The sequence below is a fragment of the Pelodiscus sinensis genome, chromosome 1, assembly GCF_049634645.1.
Source record: "Pelodiscus sinensis isolate JC-2024 chromosome 1, ASM4963464v1, whole genome shotgun sequence".
Lineage (NCBI taxonomy): Eukaryota > Metazoa > Chordata > Testudines > Trionychidae > Pelodiscus > Pelodiscus sinensis.
The window spans coordinates 298089217-298110038 of record NC_134711.1 but is presented as its reverse complement, the minus strand read 5'-3'; the positions used below and the strand labels follow the sequence as shown (position 1 = coordinate 298110038).

Here is a 20822-nt window from a genome sequence, read left to right as displayed (position 1 = left end):
CCTCCTGCCTCTCTCTCTCTCTCCCCACTCTCCTCTGTCTCCGTCTGGGATGCATGCTCGTCCAGGCCCCGCTCCCCAGTCATATATGTCACCGCCCTGCCCCGCTTTGCCTCCCTCTATGGCGCTTGGCTGACTTGTGCGCTGCTCAGCCGTGCCGCCGTGCAGGAGCAAGCAGCGCAAACTGCCACACTCTTTCTCTTCTCCTCCTCCTGCTGTGTCTCTCTCTCTGACCTCCACCTCCGTTCTTCTCTGTCTCCTCCGCATCCTCTGTGTTGGCTCTACTTTCCTTCTTTTGAATCCAGCTCCCTTTCCTGACATCAGAGACACATGCTCATCCAGGCCCCCACCTCCTGGCTGTTCCCTCTGGGCGGCGCTGTTGCCTCCCACTGTGGCACTTGGCTGACTTGTGCGCTGCTCAGCCGGGCTGCCGCGCGGGACCAAGCGGTACAAGCAGATGTTTGGGTCCCTCACTCCCCATGCAGCACCTGAGTGCTGCATGGGGAGTGCAGACCCCAAACAGCTGCTTGCTCCCGCACAGTGGCCCGGCTGAGTGGGAACAAGCGGTGCAAGAGACTCTGAAGCTCTGCCTGCCTACCTGGTCCTGCATGTGGAACTGGAAGCATTTCTGGGAGTGAAATTCAGGACCTCTATGGTGGCAGTCTCTTTCCTAGCAGCCTAAATTTGGCCTCCAGGACATCTCTCCTACCCTTACCTATGTCATTGGTACCTACATGTACTACGACTACCTGCTCCTCTCCAGCACTACACATAAGTCAATCTAGATGCCTCGAGAGATCCGCAACATTTGCTCCAGGCAGGCAAGTCACCATATGGTTCTCCCGGTTACAACAAACCTAACTATCTCTGTTTCTAAAAGTGTGCTCTCATGCTCTAAGAAGGCAAGAGACCTACAAAGAAGACTATTATTCTTGGACCACAACATAGCTGAGAGTCAACCTCATTCACCCCACCCTACCCCGCCCTCCAGAGAGAACCCTCTTGGGGACAAGAGCAGCATGAGCACTCCCTCACAGGGACATGCTAGAGAGCAGGACCGAGAGTGAAGCGCAAAATACTCCCGGTCCACTGCTGAGCCTCAGCCTCTAACTAACAAAAAGACAAAGGAGGCTGATTAAGAATGCCACTAGATAGAGCTCACAAAAGTGGGGCAGGGATCCGTTTTAAAGAAAGTCGGTGACCCCAATATTAAGCATGGAGCCGATGGCCACGCTTTAAGCTCTCCCCACAGTAACGCGGCACTAGTGGAGAACATAGTACTGCTGAGGAACAAACAGGCAAGCTGCAGATCAGCAGAATGTTGAGCTTGAACAAACACTCGGTACTGCGGGTACTGGAGCACTTCAAAGCGCTAATGATACAGACGCAGGCAGCTATAAGGAACTACACAGCAATGTTTCCACATACTTTGATACCGAGGTTGATAACAGAGGCGGACCTTACAGTAGCATCAGTACCATGCTCACCACTATTCGGTATAGATGTGTCACAATGATCCAGACATTCCCTGTTCTCCTTGACACCAGATCACAAATATCCTCCAGATTTAGTGACAACAGGAAGGAACAGTTAAAGGCTAACACAGAGTCCCTCCATATGCAGAACCGCAACAACACCAAATGTAGAAATGGCAGATGGCACAGTGGATGCCCCCATTGATTCCTCTACAGTGGGCCTATTGGGACCTTTGGGCATCTTACCAGACCCAACACACTCTGCAGGTCCCTGGCGCACAGTCAGCTGACATGAACACCAGAAAACAAGCGTAGCTGGACCAAATTGACTGACAGAGAATCATCTGTGGAGGAGGCAACGCAGGCTTCCTCTATTCCGCTTAATGCTTCCTATTCCATGACAGAGGAACAGAGTCTCCCTGCCATCACCAATCATAGGGGATGACTTCAGATGTTTCCAAGACTTGTTTAGGAGGGTAGCAGACATGCTTGCCATAAAACTTTCTGATGTAACACAGAACAAACATGAACTCACAAGCATACTCAGCTTATCTCAACAAACCAGGCTGGCTTTACCAACGAACGAAGCCTTGATGGATCCTGTCAAGTCCATTTGGAAAATAAAGCCACTTGGAGCCAAGAGAAAACAATACAAATAATATAACCGAAGGTTCAGAGTGCCAGCATATACACAACAGCAAAGGCCCTAGAAGAACAGCAGGTGCATGAGACAAACTCGTCTAAGATTGTCAAATGAGGAATCATGAACCCAGGTGTCCACCTTGCATCAGCAAATTTGAGGAGATGGTTGAGGATACAAAAGCCCCCGATACTCCAGGGCAGGTACAACCAAATAAGCAAATATTTGGAAACAGACTTGCCGCATTCTACCCTGCATGGAATACTGTCCCTTTGGACCAATGGGTCCTAGAAATAATATGAACCGGATACTGCATACCATTCACAGCAGTTCCACCAACCCACGCCCCTTCCCTATCCCTCTTCAGGAACCCCTCTCACGAGTTGGTCCTCCTGGAAGAAGTGAAGGTCTCCTAGAATTAGGCGCTATAGAGAAGGTACTGCTACAGAGGAAGGGGATTTTATTTCTGATACTTTCTAACGGTCAAGAAATTGAGAGTGGGGGGGTGGAGGCCCAGCTTAGACCTCTATGGAATTAACAGGTTCGTCAAGTATCAATGGTTCAAGATGGTAATGCTGGCAAAGATCATACCTGCCTTAGGGAAAGGAGCATGGCTAGCTATCCTCGACCTCAAGGACACACATTTTCATGTATCTATTCACCCGGCTCACAGATGATGCATCAGGTTCACCATCAGGGGCTTACACTATCAGTACAGGGTGCTCCCCTTTGGGCTGTCCATGGCATCCAGAGTCTTTTCCAAAGTCCTGTCCATGGTAGCTACACACCTGCAAAGAAAATATCTCAACGATTGTTGGATCATGGCGTCCACCTATGGCGACACAGAACAATCACCGGGGTCAAGAGCGTTATTTGACATGCTCAGGCTCCTGCTGAATTTGGGAAAGTGCACCCTCACTCCTACCCAGACACTGAAGCTTATAGGTTCACAGTTGGACTGCACTCGGGGCATAGCCTCACTGCCGACCCACAGGTGCTCGAGAGTGCACAACTTGATTGTGTCTGTACAGAGTTGCATGCACCCCCCAGCACATACATGCATGGCAATACTAGGACACATGCCAGCGTCCTCATTTGTTGTCCCAAATGCCCAACTACATATGAGGCCATTTCAGGCATGGCTACATTCAGTGTACCATCCCAGGTACCCTACGCTCCACAGGATGATCCACATGCCCGGGTAGGTCAAAAACACCTTAAATTGGTGCTCAGACAGAAACAGCGTCTGCATAGGACTCCCCTTTCAGGTGCCAGTGCCATCTGTCACCGTCACGACGGAAGTGTCCCTGCTGGGATGGGGAACCCATATGGAGAGTGTGACATTACAGGGACAGTGGACAACACAAGGAGGAGTCCCAGTTTCATATCCGTGTGCTGGAGCTCCGACCAGTCAGGAGGGCGTGCTCCCAACTGCTCTTGCACATATGAAACAAAACTGTGAGAATGTCTGACAGTGTCGCAACGACATATTATATAAACAGATGGGGGGGGGGGAGATCTCGCACCTTATGCTCAGAAGGAACGAAATTATGGCACACAACGTTACACCTACCGCAATGCATTTGCTGGGCAAGGACAATGTACTAGAGGATGCCCTCAGCAGACAATTCCCACAGAGCCACAAATGGGAGATCAACAAATCCTTCATAGGCAACTTCTTCAGGAGATGGGGATACCCAGTTGTAGACTTGTTTGCAACTCACATCAATTCCAAGTTTGTGAATTGTTCCAGGGCAGGCGTTGGACCTCAGTCTCTCGGGAATGGGTTTGCAATACACTGGGATTTCCCACTGGCATATGCATTTCCTCTCAGACATCAAACGGTACTAAAGATCAAACAGGATGCGGGATGCTTAGTGAGGAGGGAGAAGCAGTAACAGGAAACTTGGAAATGGCAGAGATGCTCAATGACTTCTTTGTTTCGGTCTTCACCGAGAAGTCTGGAGGTGTGCCTAATGTAGTGAATACAAGCAGAGAGAGGGTAAGTTTAGAAGATAGGATACACAAAGAACAAGTTAAAAATCACTTAGGAAAGTTAGATGTCAGCAAGTCACCAGGTCCTGATGAAATGCATCCCAGGATACTCAAGGAGCTGATAGAGGAGGTATCTGAGCCTTTAGCTATGATCTCTGAAGAAAAATGGCAGACAGGAGAGATTCCAGAAGACTGGAAAAGGGCAAATATTGTGCCCATCTATAAAAAGGGGAATAAGAACAACCCAGGAAACTACAGACCGGTCAGTTTAACGTCTGTCCCAGGGAAGATAATGGAGCAGGTAATTAAGGAAATCATATACAAACACTTGGAAGGTAATAAAGTGATAGGGAATAGCCAGCATGGGTTTGTGAAGAACAAGTCATGCCAAACTAATCTGATAGCTTTCTTTGATAGGATAACGAGCCTTGTGGATAAGGGAGAAGCGGTGGATGTCATATACCTAGACTTTAGTAAGGCATTTGATACGGTCTCGCATGATATTCTTATTGATAAACTTAGATAGGGCCACAATAAGGTGGGTGCATAATTGGCTGGATAACCATAGTCAGAGAGTTGTCGTTAACGGTGCTAAATCCTGCTGGAAAGGGATAACAAGTGGAGTTCCTCAAGGGTCTGTTTTGGGACCCGTACTGTTCAATATCTTCATCAATGATGTAGATATTGGGATAGAGAGTACGCTTATTCAGTTTGGTATCATCTGCAAACTTGGTGGGGTTGCAACTTCTTTGGAGGATAGGGACATGATTCAAAATGACCTTAGCAAGTTAGAGAAATGGTCAGAGGTAAACAGGATGAGGTTTAATAAAGAGAAATGCAAAGTGCTCCACTTAGGAAGAAACAATCAGTTCCATACATACAAGATGGGAAGCGACTGTCTAGGAGGGAGCATGGCAGAAAGGGATCTAGGGGTCATAGTGGACCACAAGTTGAATATGAGTCAACAGTGTGATGCTGTTGCAAAAAAAGCAAATATGATTCTAGGTTGTATCAACAGGTGTGTGGTAAGCAAAACTCGTGAAGTCATTCTGCTGCTCTACTCTGCACTAGTTAGGCCTCAGCTGGAGTACTGTGTCCAGTTCTGGGTGCCACATTTCAAGAAAGATGTGGAGAAATTGGAAAGGGTACAGAGAAGAGCGACAAGAATGATTAAAGGTCTAGAGAACATGACCTATGAAGCCAGGCTTCACGAACTGGGCTTGTTTAGTTTGGAAAAAAGAAGATTAAGGGGGGACATGATAGCGGTTTTCAAATATCTAAAAGGGTGTCACAAGGAGGAAGGAGAAAATTCGTTCTTCTTGGTTTCTGAGGACAGGACAAGGAGTAATGGGCTTAAAGTGCAGCAGGGGAGGTTTAGATTGGACATTAGGAAAAAAATTCCTAACTGTCAGGGTGGTCAAATATTGGAATAAATTGCCAAGGGAGGTGGTGGATTCTCCCTCTCTGGAGATATTTAAGAACAGGTTAGATCAGTGGTCCCCAACCTTTCCAGGTTGTTGGGCGCCAGGGGGCGTGGCCGTTCGCCAGCCCGGCGCCAGGGGGCGGGGACACTTGCGCCCCGGGGGCGGCCCCCCCATAACTGCATGCCCGGGGCCGGCGCTCCCCCCGCCCAGCGCCCCCCCTTGGGCCGGCGCTCCCCCCTCCCAGCGCCGCACGCCCGGGGCCGGCGCTCCCCCCGCCCGGGGCCGGCGCTCCCCGCGCCGCGCGCCCCCCCACCATGTGCCTGGTGCCAGGCCAGCGCCGAGCACCTGGCGGGCGCATGGCGCCCGTGGGCACCGTGTTGGGGACCACGGGGTTAGATAGACATCTGTCAGGGATGGTGTAGACGGAGCTTGGTCCTGCCTTGAGGGCGGGGGGCTGGACTCGATGACCTCTCGAGGTCCCTTCCAGTCCTATGATTCTAAGGGTCATACTGGTAGCCCCCAACTGTCAGATAGATGGGGGCACACATCAACAGTACAACTTTCCCCCGATGCAAGCTCTTTTGATGCAAGACCAGGGGCGTATATCAAACCCCGGGCTATGTACACTAAACCTGCAAACCTAGATGCTTGTTGGCTTTCACACAAAGAGCTAGCCCTCTCTCAAAGGGTCAGAGACATCCTAATTAATTCCAGGAGACCCACTACGAGATGAATTTACCTGCAGAAGTGGGCCAGATTTGCGGCCTAGAATTTGGTTCACACACGGGATACACACAAGGTGGGAATATCAGACGTACTGGAATATATCCTTCACCTGCAGGACACAGGATTATCAGTTAGTTCCATCAACATACGTTTAGCAGCTATATCAGCCATTCTGTTTTTTCCCCATCCATGTGTTAAAAGATTTCAGAAAGGGATATGGAACCTATATCCACCACGTAGGGATCCAGTACCATCATGGGATTTGAACCTCATGCTGGATTCAATAAGACAAGACCTTTCGAGCCACTTGCAACTTACTTGCTACTACACCTATCGATGAAAGTAGCCTTAATATCGTAGCGATAACATCATCCAGGAGAGTGGGAGAGATTGCGGCACTCATGGTGGGTCCACTGTACACTGTATTCTACAAGGACACAGTTGTTCTTAGAACTCACCTGAAATTCCTCCCCAAGATACTTACCTCATTCCATTGTAACGAACTGATACACCTCCCTGTGTTCTTCCCAAAACTACATGAGGACAGCAAACAGGCAGCGCTACAGATGCTGGATGTACACAGGGTGCATTAGCCTTCTACCTGGAACGCACAAAAGACTTCCAATGAACACCCAGACTACTCATGTCTTGTGTGGACAGGTCCAGAGGTCAGTCTGTTTCCAAACAGTGAATATCCAAATGGATTTCTACATGCATACAGTTGGCTTACTCCCAGAAACTGACAGCTACCGACGGTTATACAGGTGCACTCCACAAGAGCAATATCTACCACTGCTGCTTTCCTTATAGGTCTTCCCATGGACATTATTTGCAGAGCTGCAACATGGGTTTTGGCCAATACTTTTGCACAACATTACGCTATTCAGACCTTTCAGGACTCAAACACTAGATTGGGACTTGCAGTACTGTCCAACATCCTGTCCTGCATCATGGAGTACCCACTGCCAAGCAGGAACACTGCTGCATAGTCACCTAAGTGGAGCACCTGCAGGGACCCTTGAAGAAGGGAAGGTTGTTCATCCTGTGCAGTAACTGGAGCTCTTCAAGATGTGTCTCGGTGGGTGCTCCACATCCACCCTCCTCCTCTCTGCTCCAGTTTAACACAATCCGGCGTAGAGAAGGGAATAGAGGGAATGGCTGCCTGCACGGGTCTAACTGTCAATATGAGCAATTGCGCAATAGCGCAGCATGCGCTAGTGGCTGGGGAGCCGATGATAAAGATGTCTGGGCCGTGTGCACAGCGGCACTGACACATCTAAGTGGAGCACCCACGGGGACACATCTCAAAGAACTCCAGTTACTGCACAAGGTGAGTAACCTTCCTTTTCTATGTAGTTTATATTATTACTCCAGTGTGTTATGTCAAATGTTAAGGTATGTATATCTTATTATTCATTTCTAAATGTTATAATTTCCCCCTCTGTGCTGCCAGTCTATGCAGAAATCCCTTTCACTGTTTTTTGTTCCAGCCCAAGTTCCTACAGCTAGTACTGCATATCCGTGATACCTTCTGTTGTTTTCCATCCTATACACCAAAGATATGTGTCTCCCAGTTAAAGTTCCCTGTAACCGTTTAGTTCCTTCAAACAACATGCAACATGCCTTTGCCCTAAACTGACTCTCCTCTTTCCAAACTGAGCCAGCCAGTAGAATCTCCCCTCTTGATCTCTCTTCCCGCCCCCAGTCTGTTGGTTTCTTGACTCCTGCACACCACAGAATGAGTTTTCAGCAACTATTTCTTCACTATCATCTCACTATGCTTCTCTGCCATGTAGAGTTCACGGTAGCTATTTACATTAAGGATCTTGCTGCATTTCATTTTCTGGGAAAAGAGCATTGGGTCTGTTGGCTTTCTTGAGTTCCTGCAGTTTTCTCTCTCTGGGTGTCTGTGTCTGTTTTTGTTTTGTGTTTAAGGTTCAGTGAGTAAAGAAAAAGGAATAGGGGAGTTGAAAGCCCACATGCTTGTGTGGTCGGCTGTGGAGCCCCCTAGAGTTTGTATACAGGCCTCTCCTGACCTGCTGCCTGCTCAGTTCCTTCTTATTGCCAGTGATGATCTTTGGGATAGCTAAGTCTCTTGCATTCACAAGTGCCTATCTAGTGATTCCCTTTTTTAGTCAGTTGTAAATAGTTTTCAGTGTTGTAGTTCAGTAGTTTGTAGTTTCATAGATAGATTAGCCAAAAGCTTACTTTAACACCTGCCCCCTCCCAGTTTCCCCCAGATACCAGGGCATGCCCAGGGGTTTAAATCATGTGAGAGGTGTGGGAAACAGATGCCCAGAGGTGATCTGCACTATGCTTATCTTAAATGCTTGGGAGAAGGTCATCAGACAAATAAGTGCTCAGTTTTCAGGAGCTTTAAACACAGGAGTAAGAGGGAGCAGGACTCTAGTCTGAAGCGCCTTTTAATGGAGTCAGCTTTCTGCCCTCAGCCAGTACCGGAAACTGCACCAGTGTGCAAAGACTGTCCTTTGTGTAGGATGCCTCCGCACTGAAGAAGGGCACAGCACCTCCGCTCCAAAATCCAGTTCTAGAATGCACTCTGCTCACACTTTTCCGTGCCATATGAGAAGGTGGCCAAGAAGGGTCTGTTCCTTGCCAAGAAGCTGCGAGGGGATTCCAGTGAGGTACATCCTATGTCAGAACACCGAGGACCTGGACCTCAGGATCTGGCATAAGTAACAAATGTCAAAGGTCAACAGTTACAAGCATTAGGTAACACTTTTTTTAAAGCAGCAGGACTATCCATAACTCAGTTTGATTTAGCTGTAAAATTATCTTGTACTCCTCAGAATTCCCATAAAGGTAGCACCACCTGGAGAGTAAGTGTACTCCCTTGTTTGCATCAGAAAAAACGGGCAGTTGTCACGTGTATTTAACTCTCCTCCTTATGAATCATGCTATTCTGACTGGGTTTCCAGGGATACTTCTACCAGAGATGTCATAGAGGAAGAGCACCTCTCATGGTATGGCCTATGGCAAGGCTAGGCTGGATGTGGCCCAAGGCCGGATCTGGCCTGCCTAAAACTTTGATCAGGCCCACAAACTGCATCTGTCTGCTTACTGTTTATATCCTGCTACCCATGTCACTCAGGATCCTGCTGCCTGAGCCACCACCTGGCAATTATTTAAATGGCTCCTGGTTACGGCGCTACTCTGGCAGAGGCTGGGGCTATGAGCTTTTCAAATTGCTGCAGCAACCCCAGGTGACTGGCAGGCAATGCGGGAGCGGCAGGGCCAGGAGTCACAAGCCCTTTGCTGTGTTTTTTTAATTCAAAGCATCCGGCCTCATACAACTCTGGGGAAAGGCTTGTCCCCTGTCCTCCCCAGCCCCACTCTTGCTGGGGAAGGAGTTGGCCCATGACCACATAGCAAAATTCATTGTGACCCCTCTGTGAAAATTATTGTCCACCCCGCCCTATGGCCTATACGACCTTAACTATGCAGTCATGGCCCTTTTGGGAATGCAGGACAGTTGGAAGATGTGCTGCTCCTGCTTCCAAAGCAACCTTTCCCCTCACAGACCATTATGGGCAGGGAAAATAGTCTACCACATATAGCATCTGGCCAAGGACATTGAACAAGATGACCTGCAAAAAATGATGTCCATTTTACTCCAATGGCTTTAATTTCATTTTCTCAGGATTGAAATAATGCTAGCATACCAGTCCAGCCTGATTATTTTATTCACCAGAGGCTATTTCAACAAATGGGTGATGCATTCTCTCCATGGGAATTTCTAGTGTAAGATAAAGTGCATAAGCTCTTGGGTACCTTGCACCCTGTAATGCCTAGCAAGAGCATTAATAGAGAGGTAGCTGTGTTAGTCTGGTCTTGCTAAAACAAAAGGAAAAACTATGTAGCACTTTAAAGACTAACAAGATGGTTTGATAGGTGATGAGCTTTCATTGGCCTGACCCACTTCCTCCATCACCCGGTAATCTGACACTCCGCTTTATCCGACCCTGCAATTCCCAGGGACTTTGTCCCTGGGAGCTGCAGGGTCAGATACAGCATGGGCTGGGAGAACGGCTCCGCTAGCTGCCCCGTCGCTCCAAGAGAGTAACGGAACAGCTGATGCTGCTCCTGCCGGGGAAGAAGCAGGCCCGGTAGGAGCGGCATCAGCTGCCCCATTGCTTTCTACAGTAGAGTCCCTATCATCCGACATATTCGGTAATCTGACCATGTGTTGGTCCCGTTTAGGTCGGATGATAGAGACTCTACTGTACAATGAAAAAAGTGAACACATTATTAAACTGACAAATCAGATTTAGTACAGAAGGTGGGGTGAGGGAGGAAATAGCTATTTGAACCAATGATTAGCTAATTGGGGGTGATAAGTGGGGAAGCTATCTTTGTAATGGTTAAGGTAATTAACATCTTTGTTAAGGCCCAGTAAAGTGTCAAATTTAAGCATGAAATGAAGTTCTGAAGTTTCCCTCTGTAATCTGGTGTTAAAGTCTCTTTGAAGTAAGATGCATGTAGTAAGGTCGTTAAGACTATGTCCAGGTAGATGGAAATGAAAAGCAGCTGGTTTTTCCTTGCGAAGATGTCTGATTTGTGGGTATTAATTCTTTGGCGATAAATGAGGGCTTATTGGAGCCAGCAGACCAGTTTCTAGCAAACCCCAGTTTCAGGAGCATCCACATGCAAGAATGTGAATGGATGCAATGTTGTATGCATTTTTATAACCACCCAGTACTTGGATTTCTGGTGGTTGTGGCTTATCTATAGGAGGTCTAAATAGCAGGGACCACGCAAAATGAAGCCTATGGCAAGGGCACACAGAAGCTATATATCTTTGGCTGAAAAGCCTGATCTTCAGTCAGTTTCCAGATGTGCATATCAAAATACCAAGTGGTCCTGTTGAAATATGAGTTCCTGAATGTGGAACTAGGTGTCAGTTCATTGAGAGGCTTCCTGAGGAACAAAAGAGGAGTTTAAAGACTTTGATTCAGGGACAACTAGTAGCTTGCACCTCTCTGCAGGTTGACCTCAATACATTAGACACAGTTGGGGTGGGGGGGAAGGGAGGAGAGGAGGAGGTACTGCAAAGCGGCAGTGCTGTGTGGAGCCTGGAGCCAGACCCCAGGATCCATGGGGCACTGCCACTTTGAATGCTGCAAGGAGCTTGATGCCAGGTTCCCTGCAGAGTTTCAAAGTGGCAGCGCTGCATGAAGCCTGGGGTCAGTGGGAGGAGTCTCCAGCTGACCTGGGCTCCATCTGGCACTTTTAGCCTTTGAAGTGTAGTAAGAGCCCTTGGGCTGTTGCTACACTTCAAAGGGGAAGGTACCCTATCAACTACTCAAATAGTTGATGCAAAATGCATTGACGGTTTGATTAGTCAGTTACCCGATATTTAACATCCCTGCTTTGAAAGACTTGAGGGCTACTTTATTCCATAGGGATTTATATAACCTAGTCCTAGGGAGGGAAAAATACAGGCCTCAGTACTATCAGAGATAGAGACAACCTACTTTTTTACGTTTAAGACTAACAAAGAGTCAGGGAGGGAGAGCCAAAAAGATGTGAATGCATCCTTGCATATTTGCATGTTCCTTTTAACGACTCTGGTCAAACATTGCAAAGGAATATTTTTTACATTAGTTTATGCTGAAATTTCAGTGGGAACCTTTCTTTTTAATATTGATTAAAAAAAAAAAATCTTGCGAGAACTTTTAGATATACTCTGCAACCTGCAAACAATATTTCCTCAATTGGACAATAGATGGTGCTGGTGAAAGTTTGATATCAACCAATTAAATGTTGGATTTTTACATTGTTTCATTCCCCCTTTTTCCTATGCATCATTTGTGTGTAGGTTAAAAGACTGTCTGAAGGGTTATGACCCTGTCCTGTAGTGAAAGCAGGAATTGTATCCTTGAGATGGGAATAACTAAGTATTCTTGTCTCTCAACACTGAAGGAAATAATTGCTGTTCTTGAAAGTCAGTTTATCACTGTGTGACATTGAGACAAATAAAGGATATTTAAATAAGACATCTAGGAAAGTGGCCATATTGAGGAAGTAGTTCGTAGGTCTTGTTGTAAAGATAATCATTGATAAAAGCCAGATTTCTCTGAACAACAGTGATGTCATCTACATATGTGACAGTGTCATGCTGTCTACAGTGGCTTGCTATGGTGAATGCATATCTCTGGGCAGACTATCAGAAACAGGGCAAAAGATTCAGAGGGATAGCTGAGTTAGTCTGTAACAGGAAAAACTTAAAAAACAACAAAACATGTAGATGGTATCATGAACTTTTGTGGGCACAACCCACTTCTTCAGATGACTGGAGTGTTGGAAGTCCAGATCCAAGAATAAATACACCCCAAACTGGTACTGTGTTCTATAACCAGAATTCATTAATCAAGTAATAATTGTGAACTCTTGGATAACTGTAATGAGTATACCATGGAGTCAGACAGCCTCTTTAGATTGTCTAATCTATCTTACATTTAGTGGGACGGTCCCCAGCAGACTACAGGCACCGGGACTGAAGCCGCAGCCGCGGGGGGTCCCGCGCTTCTGAGACTTTGCCAGAGCAAAGCCTCAGAGGTGCGGCACCCCGCTGCGGCTCTGCTCCCGGTGTCCTTGGTCTGCTGGGGGTGGGGGGGTGGGGCATGGCTAGTGTGGCCCCCCCCCCCCAGCAGACCAGGCTTTTGTTTTGGACCCTGGAGCAGAGCAGCTGGGGCGCTGCCGATTGGTCCTGCAGCGCCGCTCTGGGCACTACTGGACCAACCCGGCAGCACCCCAGCTGCTCTGCCCCAGGTCCTGATTCAGCCGCTGCTGGTCAGTTTCAGCAGTGGCTGAATAAGGACGCCTGGGGCAGAGCAGCTGGGGTGCTGCTGGGTTGGTCCAGTAGCGCCGAGGAGCGGTGCTACTGGAGCAACCCAGCAGCACCCCAGCTGCTCTGCCCCAGGCGTCCCCAAGTCAGCCACTGCTGAAACTGACCAGCGCTGACTACAGGAAGCCCGAGGCAGAGTTGCTCTGCCCCAGGCTTCCTGGAATCAGCGCTGATCAGTTTCAGCAGCAGCTGACTTGAGGAAGCCTGGGGTTCTTAAGTTGAATCTGTATGTAAGTCAGAACTGGCGGTAAGTTTCAGCAGTGGCTGAATCTGGACGCCAGTTCCGACTTACATACAGATTCAACTTAAGAACAAACCTACAGTCCCTATCTTGTACGTAACCCGGGGACTGCCTGTAGAGTGTATTGACTCAGCCACAGCAGGGTACCCATCAAAATAGACAATACTCATAAAGACCACCTTACCTTCATATATCTTGATGAAGGCAGCTAACTCAAAAGAAGGCAAACTATGTTGAATGAATACGATAAGGATGTCTCTGACTGTTGAATGATACCTTCCTGCCTCAACTCTACTGTTTTATTATCTCAGCAAGGCGGAGACTGGAGAGTGGGAGGAGACGGGAGTATTTGGCTACTGACTCTGGAGGGGCAAAGAAGCAGCATTAAACTGCGAGGCTGCGTCTAGACTGGCAAGACTTGCCAGCTGTCTACACTGGCCGCTTTGAATTTGCGCAAGAACACTGATGATCTAATGTAAGATTGTTAGCGTTCTTCCGCAAATAAAATGACTCTCCTGTTCGGGGAAAAAGCCCTCTTGCGCAAATGCTTTTGCGCAAGAGGGCCAGTGTAGACAGATAAGAACCGTTTTGTGCAAAAAAGCCCTGATGGCGAAAATGGCGATTGGGGCTTTCTTGCGCAAAACCGCGTCTAGATTGGCACAGACGCTTTTCCGCAGAAAGTGCTTTTGCGCAAAAGCGTCCGTGCCAATCTAGACGCTCTTTTCCACAAATGCTTTTAACGGAAAAACTTTTCCATTAAAAGCATTTGCGGAAAATCATGCCAGTCTAGACATAGCCCGAGGGTAGCCATGGCAGAACTTTTTCATTTTTTCTTATTTTTTGCAAAAATATACATTGAAATTGTAAATGTATGGAAATCTAACAAGTGACAACATATTTACGGTATATTTTAAACACAAAGGCTATGTTCTGTACTTCTAACAGGTGGGAATGAAAATTAGTACTGGAATATTTAGCTAGAATATAATTTTGAACCATGTAAGAGCAAATTTAATTTCCAACTAAATGTGTAGTTTTAGGAAGTATTGAATTATGAAAGCCTAAATTATAAAAAGACCAGAGTTTTTGGGTGCCTCAATTTTGGTATATTCAGCTTTTAAGATGCCTTTTAAAACAGTCTCATGTGTTTAAATCAGTTTACTGCTCATCGCTTTCAGAACACGAGGCCTCAAGATGTCTCAAGTTGGGCACCCAAAAATTTGAGGACTTGTGATACAAGTTTCTTTTAAAAATTTATGCCCAAGACTTCTTTGTTGTTGACTCCATAAAATTTTAGGGATTATGAATCTTAGACCTTGCTCATGTTCTCATTATATCAACAGTAGGAGTTGGTCAGAGCATTTAAAAAAACAGGTTGAACCTCTCTAGTCAAACACCCTCAGGACTTCAGCTGAACCAGAGAATTTGCCGAACCATACGAGATCAATACTATAGTGAGTGAGTCTCTTTATTTTTAATTCACCAAGAAGAATAATTAGAACAATACTTGCAATGCTGTTTGATAGTGTATTACTACACTGATGCACACTCTATAAGCCTACACCTAGATGAAGCTTATCAGCTCTCTTCATATCAAAGTGTTGGTGATATTACACAATTTTACTATACTGGCACAAGGAAATAAGTAGTTAAAGCATAAAAAACATGCTTATGCTTAGCAACATTACCAGCACTTCCACTGCTTGCTGGTCTCTTAGGAGACATTTAGAGGGTAATTTAGAGCTAAATAATACCACAGAACACTGAGCGCCAGGACTAGTGATTGAAAACCAACTTTATAGGACCGCGGGAAACTCGGCTACATCCCTGATAAGTAGACAATCAACTAACTAAAATCATGTAATACCACGGATGTTGCTGGACCATGGAGTGTTGGACTAGAGAGGTTCAACTTACAGTATACTTATAGACAGTATTCTAAATTGTGTTTTAAGGTTGTGGTTTATCATTAATTATCTGCCTAAGTTTTGGTTATATAAGATTGCCTAACATCTGTTACTGTTTTTGACATATACAGATACAAATAAATAGTGAATTGTAAATGAGGGTTGAAATAATGTACATAATATTATTCATTTAAAGAAGTAGGTCTTTGCTCACAAAAGCCTATAGCTAACTAAATCAGTTAATCTGTAAGTTGCACAGGACTCCTTGTTTTTGCAGATACAGACTAACACAGCTACCCCTCTGATACTTGTACATAAAACTTGTATTCTTATTTTTATTGTTAGGGCACTCTGTTGCATCTTTATATGAACTTCCTTAATTTCTATATTTCTTCTTCTCCATGATTAAGGCTTTTATCTCTCTGAAACAAAGATTGCTGCATATTAGAACTGTATATTTTAATCTGCATTTTAATTTCTTAAATAAATAAATGAATGAATATAAGAAATATGTAAAATTCATTTATGCAGTTTTTATTTTTGAAAAATGTGTTCATTTTCCAGAGCAATGACAATGAAGAACGCCTGCAGGTTGTAAAACTACTAGCAAAAATGTTTGGGGCAAAGGATTCAGAGTTGGCATCTCAAAACAAACCACTTTGGCAGTGCTACTTGGGGAGGTATACACTGTTTTAGTTCCCTTCCCACAGGGATAAACAATGAAGTATAATTCAACATTTTACAAATTTCCTTTACTTAAAATAAGTGTGATCTATGGATAAGTAAGAATTCTATTCTGCTGCTTGCTCTGAAATCTGACACAGATAATATTAAAGATACTACGTCTGTGATTCTATAGAGCTCATAATTATAAACCAGCCCTTTTCTTTACTTATTTTAACTGTAATTTTCTTTACTGCCATTGCCAAGCTCTAACATAGCATTTTATTGTTTTTGTTCTTATTTATAAAATTATGAAATGGTTTTATAAATTTTAAAACATCAGATGGCATTGGTAGTATGAGGTTATATTTAAGTGACTGTATGCTAGTACTATATTGTATCTTACTGAATTCTAATTGCTGTGTTTTAAAAAAGGTAGTGCTACACTACACAGCAGTCACACTTAGTGTTTCTTCCATTTTGAAAGATTCTGCTGGTTTTATAAAGATTTCTGTTAATTGAAAAAGGTAACAGAGATATGCGCTTTTGTCTCATAAATAGAAGCAACAAGTGTACTCGATGTTGGGTCAGTGCTAAGTCATTTAAATTCATGCAAGTGGCCAGTAGTTTTATACTGCAAATAATACTAATTATATTTAAAATGGCAAAATACCAATATTCAGGGAAATTTTCTACAGATAAAAATTTTAGAAGATTTTAATTCAGAAGGGTTTTCTGCCTAAACTATTTTTGAAGACACTCTCAAATATATTTGCATAAAATATTCAAAAACCTCTAGATTCTAATTGGGCCTAGCAGAAAATACTTCATTGTAAAATAAAATAGTAATGAAGATATGTTATTACTGTGACATCAGCTAATCATGATGTCTCTTTTAAGAAGGTTACAAATTTGAAGATTCCATATTTTTGTAGCATCTTTTAAACTTTTGAAAAAATAACACTAAAGTTACGTTTTTGTAATGAAGCCCTTTATAAATCCATTGTCATTCAAATATATTATATTCTATATTTCTATTCTGTAACTTATGTATTATCTTTTTATTTTATAACATCATTACATTCAAATGAGTATTGTTTCAAAAGTTTTATATATGAAAAATGATGTTAGATCTGTTGCAATCTTTAATTTTAATATTTTAAATTTTGAAACTTGACTTTATTGAACCTAGATCATTTTAACTTAGAGATTTGAACATGTTGCCAAAAACATTTGATTTTTTTCAAAGTATTTCCTTTTGTATATCATATTAAATTTGCATTTGATCATATTCAAAATTAATGTAAACTTGGATAGTTACAAAGAACAATTTCAATCAAAAATTAAACAAACTATATTTTGAATGTTTATATGTTCATTGCTTCTCTTAACTGCCTGTTTTATATTTAAATATAAAAATTCTTTTAAATGGTACTTCTTTAAACCAACTCCTGTTAGGTTACATTTAATTTATATTCAAGCCTATTGATGTTGGCTTACATTATTCAGTTTAAAGAGAAATAGATTGTTTGGGATGGACAATTTAGGAAATGATTTACTTTTAGAGAAGCCTACGTGTATCTTTGTATTACTATTCACTTTTTGGTGTTTGTGGAAGGGGTGGACAGTGGGCCATCTTTATATTATTTTAACACATCAATGTCTGCCACTCTTAAGTAAAAGTCACTTGTGTTCTTGTGAGTTTTTCATGTGTATTGTGGGACAATTTTTCCATTAGTAAAGGGCAAATAAATTAGATATAGGAAATATTTCCAAGTTTCTTTTTGGAAATGAGACTTAGTAAGGCCAACCAAATTACCAGTCTAAAATCAATGGCACCAATCTTATGCATATGAGAAGCATAAATATAGTTGGGAAAGAATAAATGGCTGTAAAGCAGTTACATCTATGTTTTCCACATAATTTAGGTTGCTGAATCAGCAACTCTTAGAAACAGTCAAACACACAGAACTTAATTATATGTATACAAGATTGCATGACGCCAGGAGACAGCAAGTAGGAAGGTGTTACTTTTTGAAGGTGTTACTAGAGAGATTGTTTCCTGGTTTAAGATCAGTCTTGGACTATCACTGTTTCAGTGCTCTGTGTATAGAAATAGGTATAGTGCTTTGATAGAAATTAAATAATCTAGAGTTACACATACAATTTAACTTATTAAAATACAGTCTTTGTTCATAAAACAGGTTTAATGATATCCATGTACCTATCCGGCTTGAATGTGTGAAATTTGCTAGCCACTGCCTTATGAACCATCCAGATCTAGCAAAAGATTTAACAGGTACCAGGTTTTTTTTAAATATTCTGCAGGATTTATTATCTTGTTCTCAGGTGTAATAGAACAATTAGGTATCTGGCTATTGTTGTGGCTTTGCAACATTTGTGAAAAATGATGTTTTGAAATGTGCTGCTGAAGTAGATTTTTACCATGAATGTAAAATGAAAAGAAACTGATAAAATCATCTTTGATATTTAAGATTTTGGACAAGATTAGTCTTTTATTTTCAGTAATTGACTAATTATCTAATCATTGCTGCCTCCTTGAGCATCACAGAATATAGTATGAAGTGTTTCAGCTAAGCAGTTCAAAATAACACAAGTATAGTTTAGGAAACTTTTCACCTAAAATTTCAGTAAACTCTTTAATCATACTAAAGGTTAATTGTATTCTTTTAGTTGTTCTGGAAGTGTGGCTGAGTTGACTTTTGCCTGCTTCCATGTCAGGTACTAGACTTCCTGACCTACACTATGGAACACTTTGGGATATGGAGGAGAATAGTGGATTTATATTGGGTTTTTTTCCCTTTTTGGATTAAGCTTGAGTCATTGGAAAAATAATATCCAAGTCCAAACTTCATAACTGTGGATAAGAATTTTTTGAATACTGTGTTACTGTTTGCTCTAGTTGAATTGCTTAATAAAATATTACTTTAGCCAAACTTTTTTCTTTTTTTTTTTTGAAAAAAAATCAAAACCACAGACCTTTGTAGTTTATATCAGTCAAATTTCAGAGCCTCTGTCAATGTAAATCAGGACTTCATTATTTCTTGATGATGTTCTTGGCACTGCTGTTTGCTGCCTGTAATACTAATGGTTGTTGTTAGAGAGGACAAGCTCATTTTTCATTGGTGATGGAACAGTGATCAAAATGCAGTGACTTCTGGTCATCTATGAATTTTGTACAGATTTGATTACATGATTTTACTTGCAAAAAAAGCTTGTGTATTTTATTATTGGTTCTGAGCCTTTTAAACCCTTTTATTATTTTTAAAATTTTGCTAATCAGGTTACCAGTTAGAGATAACGAGGAGTAGTCTAGGAAAGAAAATCTTTGTCTGAATTAACTGTTTACAAAGAGTAAAACTTCTAATTCTAGATGAAAGCTAAGAGTTTAATAGTGAAATCATTTTTAGATATACTGTACTGTAACAAAAGTTTGCTAAATACCTGTGTGCTCTTAACCTTATGATGAATTCAGAGACTGTACACTTGCTGTTTGAAATAGTGTAAAAAGTGTCTGACTTTAGTCATGTTACTTGAAGGAGTCTAGGGAATTAAACAGTTAAAGCTGCATAAATATTTCATTCTAATTATAATTTTTCTTTCAGAATATCTTAAAGTAAGGTCACATGATCCAGAAGAAGCCATTAGGCATGATGTTATTGTATCCATAGTTACTGCTGCTAAAAAAGATCTTTTGCTTGTCAATGATCACCTACTTAATTTTGTGAGAGAGAGAACACTAGACAAACGGGTAAGACAAGTAGATTGGTTCTAAAACTGGTTAGCTTTCTGGTTTTTAGGTTAAAGACTTTGCTTATTTAAAACACTTGAATGAAAAATTGTCATTTGAGCAGATTAGCTATTGAGTAATACAAAAACATTTGCCATTGATAGTTTATTCATCTCAAATTTCCTGTTTTCTAAAGTATTTTGAAGTCTAATAGTAAAAAAAAGTTGAAACTAAAGAGAAAAATAACCTGTCAATAAAATATTATTGAAATATCTGGTAATACCATAATATGTTTCTTTATCAAAGACAAATAGTTAACAAATGACACAATTTGGAATATTGCGTCATAGTATAATAGAATTTTTTTTGAGTCAATTTAGTTTCTTCTGATCCTAGGGCATGGGAGAATTGGTGGTGTTCATGTGTCACTCATTGAATCCTGAAGATACCCTATTTTAAGCATCCCGCCCTTGAGATACCATTGAGTAATTTTTCTCCTTCTTGCGGAGGAGAGCTTGGGATGATCCTCTTGGTAGAAATTATTGGTGATTCTTTACGCATAGCTAGAAAAAACACTGCTAAACAGTGAGACATTCTCTTACTGTAGGGCCTAAATATCCTGTTTTTATAGTTTTGTCAGAGGCAGAGAGGGAGACCAAAATATCAAACCATAATCGCTGGATTTTGTTTAGTCTATGGTCTTAAAACTATTTTAATGTCATTTCCTATATCATTTATTGTCTCTCTGTTGTATTAGTGTTTCTAAATAAAATGAAATCATTCCAAGATATTTCACTATTTTTTGAAAATCATGGAACACAGAATGCAAAATGTATTGTTCATGAAAAGTGAAAAATGTTGTCAACCCCAGCCTGTTAGATTACTCATTTTAAATTAGATCTCTTGATGACTGTGAGCAAATTCACAACTTCCAAATTTGTACATTTTCAAATTCCAGTTAATCATGTTTCATTATTCAATAAACTTTACAAGCTCGCTTCATGTACCCTAAATAAAATTTAGCAGTCTTGCTAAAGGTTAAGTTTACCAATCACCATTTTGTCATTTTCTGATTTTGTTTTTCTCATTTGGTGACATGCTTCCTCTCCCCTCCCCCTATGCAGCAATAAACTAA

The 20822-nt window shown here is 42.6% G+C and overlaps 1 protein-coding gene across 4 annotated transcripts in view; it reads left to right on the top strand.

The window, feature by feature from the left end:
- PDS5B (PDS5 cohesin associated factor B) overlaps positions 1 to 20822 on the top strand; it is a 254198-nt gene that overhangs the window by 95811 nt on the left and 137565 nt on the right. For all 4 annotated transcript variants that reach the window (XM_075919194.1, XM_006134210.4, XM_006134209.4 and 1 more), the window contains exons 9-11: positions 15838 to 15953; positions 18141 to 18235; positions 19563 to 19708. In XM_075919194.1, the coding sequence (XP_075775309.1) occupies positions 15838 to 15953; positions 18141 to 18235; positions 19563 to 19708 (357 nt within the window). The remainder of the gene's footprint in view (positions 1 to 15837; positions 15954 to 18140; positions 18236 to 19562; positions 19709 to 20822) is intronic.